At 45.4% G+C, this 15,134-nt stretch overlaps 1 protein-coding gene across 1 annotated transcript; it reads right to left on the reverse strand.

The window, feature by feature from the left end:
* Positions 1–3,572: 3,572 nt before the first annotated feature.
* LOC146789116 (uncharacterized) lies at positions 3,573–14,451 on the reverse strand. The gene is made up of 10 exons (XM_085630008.1): positions 14,304–14,451; positions 12,700–14,160; positions 11,848–11,940; positions 11,481–11,585; positions 10,678–10,787; positions 10,311–10,505; positions 8,841–9,003; positions 5,627–5,792; positions 5,041–5,135; positions 3,573–3,658 (listed from the first exon to the last, which is right to left on the reverse strand). Exons 1-10 carry the CDS (start codon positions 14,449–14,451, stop codon positions 3,573–3,575), a joined length of 2,622 nt encoding a protein of 873 aa, XP_085486134.1.
* Between the last annotated feature and the right edge of the window lie 683 nt (positions 14,452–15,134).

Raw genomic sequence — 15,134 nt, forward strand, 5'->3', positions numbered from 1 at the left:
GTGTACTAGATATTGCAGCGATAGAGTCTAACGTGTCGGACCATGATGATTCCTCACTTAGGAGAGAGGATGTTACCACTTCCATTTAAGTTTCCTCCTGTGTTTCCAATCGGTCTTCGAGTTCTTGTGGGTCATAGTATTCCCATGTTTTGACGAGTATCATAACTAGCATACTTACAGGATCAAGTATGCCATACTTGATTTTTATTTTTTATTTTAGGTGTGCATCGTAGGAGAAGTCACCTGCAAAGTAGAATTTTCTCTCTTTATAGATATAGGGGCTGTGTTGCTTGACTTGAAGAGTTGTTTTGGCATGGTGGTGGCATAATATGTACATCATTACTGGGCAAGATCGGTCAGTAGGGAATAGTCATTTAATTCTCAATCAATTAGCTCTCTGGAGCTCTATGTCTAAGCCAAAGTCACTAGTCATAAGTTTAGGCAGGAAGGTGGTAGGTTGTCCCCCTCGCAACCTCAGGCAAGCCATATAAGTGATTGTTGTCCCTCCTACTTCTGTCCTCGGGGTTATTGACCGTCTATCATAACTTCCATATTTCAGACCCGAATAGGAAGCCTCTGAACCCTTTTTTTTAGTTCTGTTTAGGAGGTGTTCAATTGTAGCATGAAGCCAGAAATTTCGGAATGCATATCATTCACTTATAGGTTCAGCAGAGGCTTGCTACACTGAATGTATTGAGGTTTTAATTTCCTTAAGTTCATGCATTAGAGTGTCTAAAATAATGGAGAAAAGTATGTGATTTGGAGGCGTAGCATGTGCATATTTTTATATTAAACATTAAAGTAAATTTATTTCATTTATTTACTTTAAATGTAGAGAAAAACTGAAAAAATGCTACATATCTATAAAATAAATTTTCTGTTAAAACGTAATCAATTGAAGTATATTAAATTAAACTACAATTACTTTTCCGTAATTCAAATTGAAAAATCAATTCCCACCTGAAGAAAATGTTTTTAATGTGCATTAATAATTATTAAAATTGATGTGTAGAATTAATTACAATTAAAGCGTGTTAAGCTCCTCTTTGACTGCTCCAGTGCTGAAGTTATTGAATTATTGAGCCTGTTGCTTCAATGCTTTCAGATGTGCTTAGTCAATGGCATGGAGCAGATTAACGGCAATTGCTGTGATGTCAGTCCAAGTGTTGTGGATTGCAGCAAAGGAGGCTGGTCAAGGAGGAGTAAATGAATTCCAGTAAGTTACCAATATGAGGTGATGAGCCCCACAATAGGAAGTCTGGGGGGCTACAGTCTAAATGAGTTGTCCACTATTTCGAAGGGATGTGGCCCGAGGCAGGGTGGGGTATGGCACGGACGAGACATGGTCAGCAGAGGTGAAACACCTGTCAGAGGGCGGAGCTAAGACAGAAAGTTTCAAGGTGTCACTCGAGTTATATTGTTTTCCTGTTCAAGTGCATCTGGAACGTTGGAGGATGACTTATAGCGAAATGCATCCACAGAAATGAAGACATATTGATGGGATTGTTAATTAGGGTGAGAAGAGTTTTATAGGGATTAATGGGTAAAAGGCTGGTACTGCATCCACTTAAATTATTCTCATATTCTTGTGTGACAAGGTCTGATTAGTAAATTCAACGTACGTTTTACATGGAGAAATCAGAACAGAAGCGTTCAGCGGAGTATCGTGTGCAGATCATGTTTGCTGTATTTTGCATTAGTCAGTAAAAGTCTAACATATTAGTAATTTTTTGTATTTATGTTGACCATTGTGGTGCTTTTCTGCTAAACCTAGATGCTGTACATAACATAACCAGCATTACTATTGCAATATTTTCTTGTCACTCCTTAAACCACGTGTCCAAAGGCTGAGTGGTTTATAAATGTCGCCAGAACTCCGAGGTGGCAATACAGCAAATCTATATATGTCAGTAATGGAACATATTACAAGTCACCTGTTATGCATTCTTTAGTTTTGATGTTTTCTATGGGGTAATTAGCTGGCAAAAACCTGTTCTCTTAATGGGCACTGATTGGAATTAGAATGTTTAGGGTTTGTTTACCTTTCATTAATAATAACTCTTATAAAATAATGGGCAACGGTGAAGGGTTTTGGATTTATGTGATTCTGTGACTGCAGCGTTTACTGCGTAATTTATCACATTTAACACATAATTTGCAGATCTCAACGGAACACATTGTTTCTACCTCAAATGGATAAAAATAATATTTTCAGAGAATGTGCTACATAATTTGCATTTTATTTCTAATTAGTTTTGATAGCCATGACGCATATTTTTGTTCTCACTTGAGCCTAGTTCTAGTAGCCCAGACAATGGTAAAGCTCTGATGCAGAGTGCTTTTTGGAGCTGTGATTATGATGATAAAACCCATATTGCAATGAAAACTATGAAATATTTCCCAAACTTCATGGTAAATATGGGTTTTATACCACTCAATTTTGCACAATTATTGCACACACACGCTCACACATACATGACACCTTTCTTTCACAGCTGCATCACAGGAGGATTCATGGTAACGTGTACCCCTGACAGCAAAGAGAAAAGACAGTTTCTAATTAAGGGCTATTTTATTTCAATAAATACAAACTCCAATATATTAAATAAGTTAAATACTATGTGTAGGTCCCTAAAACCCAAAATCTTCTATCGGTGATCCTTGAAGCTCCTCTCGATTGGGTGGCCGGCACCATCCAGTGAAGCCAATAGTTCTAGTTGCAACAATATGGGATGTCTGGATCTGACGGTATTCTGTCACACGAACCTGGTGAGAGGTCTGACAGGACCAGACATCCTAACAGTAACAAAATAAATAGAATTTTTCAACAACATCGGTATCAGCTATAAATTAAAATTCCTTTAGGGTAGAGGGTAAAAAAATACATTTATGGTATAATGCTAGTATTTACCAGTGGATGTATTGTTATGTAATATTTGGCAGCTTAAATAGCTAAAACATGAAGGACATCAAAGTATGATTGTGCGTCTATCATTTAAATAGATATGGAAATGTACAGTTTTATAACTTCATTTATACGCAAAACACAAAATAAATTTGGATAAATACAGATAGAATGGTCCAAAAATAAATATGGATAAATACAGATGGAAATGGCCAAAAAATAAATACCATAAAACCGGGAGCCTTAAATATAATGTACAAGCAAAGACCACAAACAAAATGCAACAGTATATATACATTAGATCTGTGCCCCTGCATCCTGGGGGGCGTGGAATCGAGGATCTGTCGCTGTACACATCACCAAGCGCTGACTTTCAGGTCCATGCCCTGTCAGAGTGTGAAGGGTAGAAAATATCTGCAAATCAATCAAACTGAAGCATTCTGATAAAAAGTATTGTGAGCTGTCTGTAAGAATGTCCGACTCCACTGCCGTCTGTAAGTCTGTTCTTGCAATGTCTTCCCTTCAGCTCAGACTCGACGCGGATATCCGGCCTCAGATTGTGATACTTCTATTTCCAGTTAATAAAGTGCAAATGGCAGCTGGCTCAGGTCTTGTGCGGATGCTGCTGTGGTCAGTAGAACAAGACTTGTCGTAGCAAATGGTAGCCTCACACCTGCGCATTCTTCACCCGCTCGAACGTCTGCATGATGTGGCTGGTGGGGACACAGCCCTCCCTCACGATGCTCAGGATCCCTGGAAAGGAAGAAGCACAACAGCATGAGATTGAGAGGGATTAGAGAGTTATGAGGTCTGTGAGCAGCAGAGGGAAGGGAAGAGACAAGCATAATGAGCACAGTAGGGATTGGCTCCTCAGCATCCAATGGGTGATGGAGTCCAGGAGGGAACCGCCCTCTCACATGGCATATACTGACTGGAGAAAGCGTGGGGTCTGCGCCCTCAAGGAGACATTGAATGACTGGGGCAGGGTGGGATATCATGGAAACAACAAACTGCTAAAATACAGACTCGAAATCTTTCACTGCCAAAATATCTACCACAAACAACAATCCCCCTGCAAAAATGTCGACTCACAGTAAACTCACTATCAAGCACTTGACTAATAAATTCAGACAGGAGATGGAATAGTAAGTTAACTCTGTATTTCAATAATTATGGAGTGAGTCTCACTGGAATTAGGAACTTTTATCAGGTCTAGTGCTCTTTAAATAGACATTTGTGTATATTTGTGTATGGTCAATATTTTGTAAATCTGCATGTCAGAATCTGTGATTCTGAGGTCTCTATTTTCAGATGGGAGCAGAGTAAGAACCTTCAGGCACTGGGTAACTTGGGCGGGGTGGAATTGTCCCTGAGAAAGAACAATGGGTTTGGGGACAAAATACAAAATCCCGCCTTGGGGAATATTGTCTTACTGAGGGAGGTTCTGGGTCCATGTGCTAATTAAGTCGGAGTGAATTTGTAAGCACTATTACTAAATTTGATGAATTTGCAGTATGCAATTTGCATCATTTCTTCTTCACTAGAGATGAATTTGAGCATAAAATGCCTCCGTAGGAGACATTTTTTGCTGATTAAGTCTTCTGCCAGTATCTAACATGACTTTTTAATGAGCGGTATATACTACCATGAAAATTTCATGCAAGATAAAGGCGAACTGAATTTCACACCATTCATGTAATTTTAGCAAAATTTTGTGAAACCAATTATGCAAGATGGTACACCAATAGTGCAGACTAATGATAAAGAGAAATGCTTGTAAAGTTGAAAGTAGGGGTCAGGATTTGGCATAGGTGGCATCCCTGCAAACTTTGAACAAGCGCTTGAAGTTTTCCTCAGGGGCTCAATAAAGTGCATCTTTTTGTTACACACTTATCTTAGCCCCTTTAATGCTTCAGCTGTCCATTCATTCTGGGCTTTGTAAGTCTGAATGCCTTGAACACCAGGAATCCACTGGATTCAGACTGTTTTTTCCCAAATCTCATGGCAGGTGTTTGGCGGGTGGGAAGGGGTGGGGGGTGCAGAGCCCCCTGTTTATATCCAAGGATGCAACTGATCTAGTTTGGGAATAGCAGGGGACAGAGATGAAACAGAAACAAGCATTGGTTAAGACCCACCTTCGTCTATCCTCAGACAGTTCACCACCGTGGAGCCCACCATCTCGTAGGAGTCCCCATCACACAGCACCCCCTCCAGCTTCTGCCGTAGACGCCTGAAACACAAAGCGGAAATACAAAATCACTCATTTAAAGAAATAATCGACAAAGGCTCAGGTGCTGGGGATTAAGGGAAAGCCGGAGGAAGGCAAACATCTACCTGACCTCAAGCTCAACTAGTCAAACACACCTGTGTTTAATGCACCCACATATAGGCTTATGCCAAGCATCTCAAATACCCTAAAACATATGCATGAGATATCATCAACACCCTTTTCCCTCCTTTCACCTTTCAGTAGCACCAGTCTAGTCATATTCTTAAAAAAAGTCTAACCTCATTCAAAATAGCTCACCGCCCATCAATACTCCAACACTCTTCCATTCACCTTTCAGAATCTTCAGCTCACGCCCTTCCACAATCCTTGCCCCTGCCCTCAGCTCCTAGCAGCCATCTAGTAACTCTCAAACCCCAGGCACCATCTCTTATGCAGAAGGCCCAATCACAACCTTTTCCTGATTTCAGCCCCTGTTCTGAATGAGTACTCACGAGATGACCATGTCATGGTGGGTGCTGTCACACTCCCCACTGGGATTGGCAGAAGTGATGGCCAGAGGGCCGGTCATGTCGGTCAGGTGGGCAGAGATAGTGTGGTCCGGCACTCGGATCATGATGGAGTCTTTGGTGCCCACAATGTCATAAGCTGGTCCAACTCCTACAGAAGGAGAACATAAAAAAATGAATCAGCAACAAGTCAGGTGTGAGTGATTGAGCATTTGACTTTGACTGTATTTATTTTCTCAGCATCATGAACAGAGTTGCTGTACAGTGTTGCCTTCATTTGGTTGTGCTTAATCTGAGCAGATGTTTGAATGGTCTAGCCTCAGAACATCAAGAGTTAATGAAGGTCCTTGAAGACGTGATTGCTCTAGTTGTGCAGTGGGCACACATTGTCCATTTAGGATGAAAGAAGCTCTACTAAAGCATTTCAAACAGCCATGGTCCGTGCAGGAAACAGCGGTGGGGCCACATGGGGGGGTTTCGAGGGACGATGCAGAGGGGAAATTAAATTAAAAATGTATTTTCCCTCTGTATGGTCCCTCGATATCCCCCCCAACGCGGCCCTACCGCCCCACCGCTGTTACCTGCATGCACTGCGGCTGATTAAAAAACTGTGAAAGGCATGCACACATTTGTTTGTTATATCTTGAGAGGCCAGATGTCTGCAATACATATTGTTAAACATTCTTTAAAAAAGTATTTCTGTCTTATATCATTTTATGGCTGTTTAATATATCATTCTGTCTGCGCTAGGGACTATTTTACAACTGAAAAGTACACTGACTCAACACAATTCTTATACAGCCATAGTATACCGAGCGCAACCTTTCCTTGTTTTGTCATTGCTGCGGGGTTTCATTAATGTTTTAGTCAGGAATTGTGGAAGTCACATATATTTTTTTATCTGTTTTACACACATGTACACATACATCACACACACACACATATATACATAATAATAATAATAATACAGAGTTTTGTATAGCGCGAACAGCTACCTCACGAGGAGGTGTCCCGGCGCTGAGAGAACAAGTGTATCAGACCATGGAGGCTGGAGAGGGTAGCATTTAGCGAGACTGGGTAAATAGCCAGGTTTTCAGCAGGTGTTTAAAACAGGCTTCAGATGGGGCCTGTTGGAGGGTGATGGGTAGTGAGTTCCATAGATTGGCCACATTGGCCGAGAAGGTTCGTCCTCCCAGCCGGGCTCTTTTTACTCTAGGGGCTGTCAGACGCACATGGTTGTTGGATCTGAGCGAACGAGATTGGGAATACCTTGGAAGTCGAACTTTCAGGTAATTTGGGCAGTTTCCATATAAGGATCTGAAGGCCAGAGTGAGTGCTTTGAATTTTATTCTACTAGCAACTGGTAACCAGTGAAGAGAGAGGAGGTACGGAGAGACTGAGTGCTTGAACGGAATCCTCATTAAAAGTCTCGCAGCCGCATTTTGAACCAGTTGTAGTTGCTGTATAAGGTACTTTGGTAGGCCCAAATACAGACCGTTGGCGTAATCCAGCCTGGATGTAACTGTGGCGTGGACTACGGTTTTTCGGCAGCTGACTGGTAGAAGTCGAAGAATCTTACGTAGATTCCTCAACTTGCTCATACAGCAGCCAGCAACTTGCTGTATGTGTGAAACAAAGGACAACTTATCATCCCACCGCACACCTAGATTTCTTGCAGAATGGCTAGGCGAGGGAGCTATACCCATCTCTGCCGGCCACCATAAATCAGATGGTGGGGGGGGGTCTCTGCCAAAGAAGATCACCTCAGTTTTACTAGTGTTGAGCTTTAATTTATTGGTGTTCATCCAGCAGGCTACGTCTTGTAGGCACCCCTTAAAATTTGAGAAGGATGCCTCTGACACTTCTGAGTATGGGAACACCAATTGGGTATCGTCGGCGTATGAGATTGCCTTGATCCCCCAATTGGCGATCAGCGTAAAGAGTGGAGCCAGGTAGACATTAAATAAAAGTGGGCTCAAAGCCGAGCCCTGTGGGACGCCACAGTTCAGCGCTTTAGGTGTAGAAAAGACGTCCCTTAATGCCACCTTCTGAGTTCTTTGAGTCAGATAGGACTGTAACCACTTCAGTGCCTGACCCTGGATGCCTATCTCCGCTAGTCGAGACAGTAGTATAGCGTGGTCGACCGTGTCAAAGGCGGCCGACAGATCCAGGAGCACCAGCATCGCTGAGTCTCCCGAGTCCATCGACCACCTTACTGACTCTGCCACCTCAATTAAAGCTGTTTCGGTGCTAAAACCAGGTCGGAAGCCTGATTGCGTCTCATGTAGAGTTTTGTTGTATTCAATGAATTGATTTAATTGCCGCTGGATAACTTTTTCAAGCATTTTGCCTGGTGCTGCAAGGAGGGAGATTGGACGGAGATTATTGAGATCCTTAGGGTCCCCATTAGATTTTTTCTTTAGGGGGAGAAGAGTGGCATGTTTCCAAATATATATATGTACATGCAATGGGTACATGAGATGGGGGTCTGTGTGCTTTAGGGGTGAATGTGCATGTAATACCTGCATGAGATTGGGGTTGCTTCATATTAAAGGGGGGACCGGACCCTGATATGTATATGCAATAGCTCCATGTGATAGGGACCGCTACACAGAATTGGGATCACTGAACCCTGATATGCACATACAATAGCTATATGAGATGGGGATCTGTAAACATCAGGAGGGTGAATGTACATGCAATGCTTGCATGAGATGGGGGTCTGTAGACATCAGGGGGTCCATGTGCATGTAATATCTCCATGAGATGCGGGTCTGTAGATATCAAGGGGTGAATGTGTAGGTAATATCTTCATGAACTGGGGTATGCATATATTGGGGGGGCTGAATGAACTCTGATACATACAATAGGTACCTGAGATGGGGGGTCTGTAGACATTAAGGGGTGAATAGACCCTGATCTGTACATACAATAGCTACATGAGATGGGGGTCTATAGACATTGGGGGGTGAATGGAGTGAAAGGTGCAAGTAATTTGCGCAAGAGATGGGGGTCGGTACACATAAGGGGGGGGGGTGAATAAAGCATGATTCAGACAAGCAACATATACATGAAGTGAGCACACCCCTGAATTTCCCCAGGTACAATTTCTGGCATTTGTATCCCTCACCCCTCTATCCTCCCCAGCCCACCCTTCTTTGGAGAAAGAAACAGCCCATGCAAAAGAGGTCACACGTACCCATCCTCTTTAGCCACTCCCCCTTCTGGACAATGCAGCTGATACCCCCAGGGTAGACGCTCCCCATGAAGTCCCACAACAGGGGGCTGAACGGGGGTCTCACGGCCCGCAGCTGGTCCAGGTGGGAGATGCAGATACAGATGGGCTTCTCCAGGGGTCGGTCCTGCAGCGGATGGAAGAGAGGGAAGTAATGAATGGTTTAGAGAGAGAAGGGGGAGGGCAGGGCCTTCAGACATTATGTGCAAGATCACGTGATACCTAAGTGACCTTAGAACCAGTCACACCACCTCTGTAAATAAACTAAATGTCTCTAGTGCTAGACAACAGATTATACAAGTTAAAAGCCTGTATGGCCTTCTAATGACACTTACACCATGACTCCTAATGTATGATGATTTCTGTTGAGCACAAGTTGTCTTTTGGCATTGTGACTGTTCTAAATATGTATCAATAATGTCACATATTGATGCAAATTCCTGAGGTCTGGAAATCTGTTGATTTCCATACCCGTCACGTTACCCACTGGACTGTCAATGTTATTGTTCCTTTTTGCTGCATGTTTAAATAAATACAATCCTTTCCATTTGGAAGTACCACACAGCTCTAATTGTAGTTCTGTGTTTATACACTTATGTTGTTTGGTAGGAACCTATGTCTCTTGCAATACACTATTACCCTCGGTCCCTCTTGACACACAGGGTTCCCTTGTTCTTTGTTACGCTCTTTCTAATGTTCTATAGCAGACAGACACTGGCCACAGAGTTCAACGCAATGGAATCTGCACAGTCTGAGAATGCAGACTCACTGTGTAATCTGGGGCATTAGTATCTTTCTTGTACATGTGATAGCATCTCGCTCGGATCTACTGCCCCTAAAGCAGGGTTCTCTCCTGAGACTATGTGTGGACTGGAGCCCACACTTCCCTTATCACCCCCATCTCGCACTCTCCCCCAAAGTATGACAAGCTACCCTTTAAACTGGCTGCTTTCCTTTTTAAAAAATAAGTTTTGGAGTTGGAACTTTCTAGGCAGATATTACCATGAAAATCCTCACCTGCAGAATGGTTTTACCCTCTCATTTCCATGACAATATATCCAACTATATATACTACAGGCTGGTATCACTATGGTAATCACACCTCTGCAGAATGGTTTACCCTGCCATTTATATGACAATATATCCAACTGTACATACTCCAGTCTGGTATCACCATGGTAAACACACCTCTGCAGAATGGTTTTACCCTGTCATTTAGATGACAATATATCCAACTGTACGTACTCCAGTCTGGTATCACCATGGTAAACACACCTCTGCAGAATGGTTTTACCCTGACGTTGCCATGACAATGTCTCCGCCCACAGGGTGATTTCTAACAATTCTAGTAAAAGGTGTCCCTTATTCTTGAATGACAGAGCATCTGTCTCGGCCTCTGGTAAATTCTGCGGAAGTCCGCTCCTCGGTGCTCACCTTGATGGTGTAAATCTTCTGGATGGCCTCGGGGTGTTTGCAGGAGGCCGCCAGGGCGTAGACAGTGTCTGTGGGGACCCCGCACACCCCACCCTGGTCCAGCAGGGCAGCGATGGTCCTTAGACTGCTGGTGCGATAGGAATCGGGGCACAAGCAGGAGTCGGACGCCTCAACTTTCTCCTCTGACTTTGTTTCCTAAAAGGACAAAGAGCAGACAAGGGGTGAGACAGCGCCACCTACAGCTGTCCTTGAGCAGCACATGCACATCCCAGAGTTAGAGGACTAAGATGGACTGATTATTTGAGAGACACATTTATTGGAACTGAGTGTTAATTTAAGAATAGTAATCGTAACATATTGTATGTACCTTGAAGAGAGGTGGTCCCATGGGAATTAGGTCCTTGCTGAAAATGCAGTTTCCAAGAGATGCCGCCGCCCCGTAGATACAGACGATACTGAAGACGGACAATACTGTGACTGAAAAAACACACAAAGATGGGAAAATTAGACTTTAAGTTCAATAATATCAACAAAAGAGAAGCGTGTGCTGATCAAGTTAATGTTAAAGCAAGACAGGGTTTCCTTCAGAAGGGATTTTACAAAGGTAAATGTCACCCAAGAAGTCAATAAAATAAAAACATAAGACAGAGATTACTTTTTCACTCACCTTCGGTCTGTATGAAATTAAGTGTGGTAAAACATTTAAACTGGTACGGGAACCCCTTTCTTGGTTTATACTTAATTGCCCTGGTTCCTAGGGTTATGGGGCTCATCCCAACTATTCGTATTAACAAGGCAGCATTGGAGAGACGGATACAGAAACTAAGAGATGTGAGGTCTGGCAGAGAACCAGGCACATGTCAGGGTTGTGACTAACTCCTTTCCAGCCCACCTTGCCTTGTAGAGACCACCTCTAGCAGAGTCTAATAGGTAACTAACTCTGTTCACACTCCACCCCCCCCAACCGCCCCAAAGACTTTCAGAAGCACAGGCTTGTCAGGCACACTCCAGTCCTTTCTACAGACCACTCGCCTTTGGCCACCACCACATTACAAGTGGACTCGGGATGGCACTTGATAGAAATTGCCTGTTTATCATGTATTAACCCTTTAGAGATCACTGACATGAATTAACTCACAAGAGGAACCCACATGGAAGGTGTCAACTTACTCTCGAGCGCGAGGGGCAGGCATTCCAAGGTGAAGAGCAGGAAACAGACCATCACCACCTCCATCAGCAGGGCGAGCAGCACCAGCACCACGTTGGCATAGGCGACTATGGAACAAGCAGAACAGGATGGCATCAGAGGTCAGAAATGACATATTTCAGAGGTCTGCGGGGGTCGCAGTTGCTTAAGTCTTTGGATGAGGACACTACGATGCCCCAGAACTATGGACCTATGGTGCATATGGACCATCGAGTGACAGACACCGGCCTGTACCCACTACAGCCGGAAGCAGCTGCTGTCTGTCAGGGCACCTGGGCCTCAAGTACTCAACAGAGGGATGACTGGACATCGGTATCCGGAGAGACTTACCCAAGGACATCAGGAAGACATTGATGACCAGGAAGGTGACGGCACCAACAGTGAATGCACCATAACTGGCGACGTGGATATTCAGCAGGGGACCTGGAGAGGGAAGAGGAGGAGGGGCAGAGGGTTAGTCATGGATGAAACAGAACATAGGAAGGAGCTCTTCCTTCAAGGGCAGGAGATGGCCAGGAGGAGAGACAAGGGATGGAAGAGGACCATATACTGTCCAACACCTCACTCTTCTAACAGCCAATCATGGTGCTAGATATTGGCTTCTGATGATGTGTAAAACTGTATCTTCCACCTCATCCTGAACAGGTGCGCCCTGACTTGGTGAAACACACTTCTCGAAAACACCTAATCCCAGTTCATCTGAGTGATAATTCTGGTAAATATGCCCAGAGGTACAATAAATGAGCAGTTATTTGAACAAAGGTGATAATAACTATTGGTTCTTCCCACAACTGGATTATCAACAATAGTTTATCCAGATCCATTAATGGTTCCATAAGTCATTAGTCCCCTCCTAGTGGCCACCAGCTGCACTCCTCTTCAACCATTTGCCCTCCACTTGGCAGTCATCACATATGATCCCTACCAGGTACTTCTTCAGGTCACTGGTTACAAGGGCCCCCAGTCAGAAAAAGAACTCTATGTGACATCATCAAGAAACTACCTGCATGCATGGCTACTCCAAATGAAACTCATACCCAGAAATATACATCACCTCCACTGCCCCTACTGGTATGCCATAGAATCTAAACCACACAGAAGCTTCATGACACTTGATCCCTAGGACTTTTCTGAAAACATTTTGCACAATGTAAAGATTAAGATTAAGAGATCACAAGTTACCTGCAAGTCGGAGCCACGCCCATGTGGCCCATACAGCCGCATAACAGAATGGTAGGACCGACCCAAATCTTCGACCTCTCTGGACCACGATCCTGCAGACGTACAACTGGAAGAGAGCACCAGGGATTAGCACCCAAGGGATGGAGAGGTGGGCTCTGGTGGGGTCATCCAGGGACCCCTGGATGGCAGAGAGTGAGGCCAAGCCATTGCAGATGAAGAAGAGGGCATCCGGGAGGTGGCATCTGGTAGTGCTGACCTCCTGGCCCTCCTTAGACCTGCTGGTGACACGCTTCAGGCACAGCAGCAAGTCCTGGAGCGTAGCCGATGACATCACTTGAGGTCCAGTAGAGATCAATGACTTATCAGCGATGGAGTTAATGAGGCTGGCAAAAGTGGCGTAGAGGGAGGTGGCTGTGTAAATGCTGCAGACCACTCCGAAGAAGATATGGGATCCCTGGAGTGGAATCTGTTGGATGGTGGAGACAGTGAGGAGGAGGAAGCATGAATTCTGCAGCACCTCCAGGAGGTCTCTGTTGAGGGACATCAGGCAGAGGATGCAAGCGGCGACCAGAAAGAACCAGCCCCCCACCATGCCCGCTCGGCTCTTGTCCACATTGTCCCCCGAGAGGAGCACCGTGAGGATGAACTCTTCCCAGGACATCAGCAACCAGAACAGGCTGTGGAGTCCAAGCTTGGTGGTGTGGTAGACGTCTTCTCTCAAGTAACTGTAGTAGCTGGCGCAGAGCTGGGACAGCGCATTGATGCTGACCCAGATGGCGCCAATGTAGAAGGTTTTCATGTACCCAAAGGAATAAAAGGCAAAGATGAGCGAGGCCACAGCGTCAGCGATGTGTCCCAAGGCCATGGGCTCCGCGTACTTGGAGTTCTTCTTGGTCTCCTCCCCGATGCCACTGGAAGAGGTGCTGTTGGCCGAGCCCAGAAGCAAGACGCTGAACATGGGGTTCCCGAAGCCTGGAAGGACATTCCTCTGGGTCAGGCCCTTCAGGAGCAGGGCAGTGGCGCCATAGAACCCAAACAACACAATGAGCAGCTCCAGGGTCCCCGAGACCACCAGCGCCCACTGTCCAAAGAGCCCCACTGCCTCGAAGACCAGCGTGAGGGTGATGGCGCCAAACACGAAGGGCATGACGTAGTTAACGGTGGCCGAGCAGAAGGAAAGGATGAAGGCGACGGCGGTGTATGCCACCAGCCCTGCTACTGCGCTCTCGCTGACCGGAAGAGGGGAGGCTGCCATGATGGTCTGGCTATTAGAAATGTTCAGGGTTTGTGTGGTGTTGTGGATGGTGGGATACGCTCCCAGGACGACACGTGTAGCCCCGTAGCTGCTCCAGAGGGCGGCAAATGCCACAAAGGCGGTGCTTCCAAGGTGATCGTACTTCCGGAAGCACAGGAAGCCAGCAATGAGTTGTGTCAGTCCTCCAATCAGGATGAGATGGACCCCTGCAAGAGATAACACAGGAATTGTCAACACGGGTGTGTGTTTCTGTGTGTGCGAGTGTGTACCCCCTCCCTCCAAGTGTTTTATGCATGTTATCCCTGCGCCAACTGTAACCCTTTGTGTGATCTGTGGCTGCCACACTCACCTGCCAGGATGTTCTCCACACCTTCAGCGTTCACTTTGGTGTGGAAGTAAAAGAAGTTCTGTAGGGCCACCAGGAAGGCGCTGATGACGTTGGCGAGGAAGCCCATGACGGATGGTTCACTGTAGTACACAGAGGCGAAGCCTTCCATGGTGAGTGGCAGACCTGGGGAGGGGTCAATAGGTAAGAAATTAACCACAGGTGAGAGGGAACAAGAGGTGAGATTCGGACAGGAGGTGAGAGGGGCAGGAGGTAAGAATGAGATGGAAGACGGGTAGCTGGGTGGGTAAGACGCCAGATTCGATTGGTGCAGGGGGTTAGATGGGGAACAGGAGGTGAGACAGGAGCCAGAGGCCTAATATCAGACAGAGGTGAGAGGGGAAGAGGATGGGAGAGTGGGACAGTGAGTGAGATGGAAGACTCATGTGGAGTGGGACAGTGGGTGAGATGGAAGTCGTGAGAGTAGGACAGTGGGTGAGATGAAAGACACGTGAGTGGGAAAGTAGGTGAGATGGAAGAGACATGCCAGAGTAGGACAATGAGTGAGATGGAAGAGACGTGAGAGTGGGACAGTGAGTGAGATGGAAGACAAATGAGAGTGGGACAGAGAGTGAGATGAAGACATGTGAGAGTGGGACAGTGGGTGAGATGGAAGACACCTGAATGTGGGACAGTGAGTAAGATGGAAGAGATATGCGAGAGTGGGACAGTGAGTGAAATTGAAGACGTGAAAATGGGGCAGTCGGTGAGATGGAAGACGTGAAATTGGGACAGTAGGTGAGAAGGAAGACATTCGCGAGAGTGGGGCAGGGAGTAAGATGAAAGACACGTGTG

The sequence above is a fragment of the Triturus cristatus genome, chromosome 10, assembly GCF_964204655.1.
Source record: "Triturus cristatus chromosome 10, aTriCri1.1, whole genome shotgun sequence".
Lineage (NCBI taxonomy): Eukaryota > Metazoa > Chordata > Amphibia > Caudata > Salamandridae > Triturus > Triturus cristatus.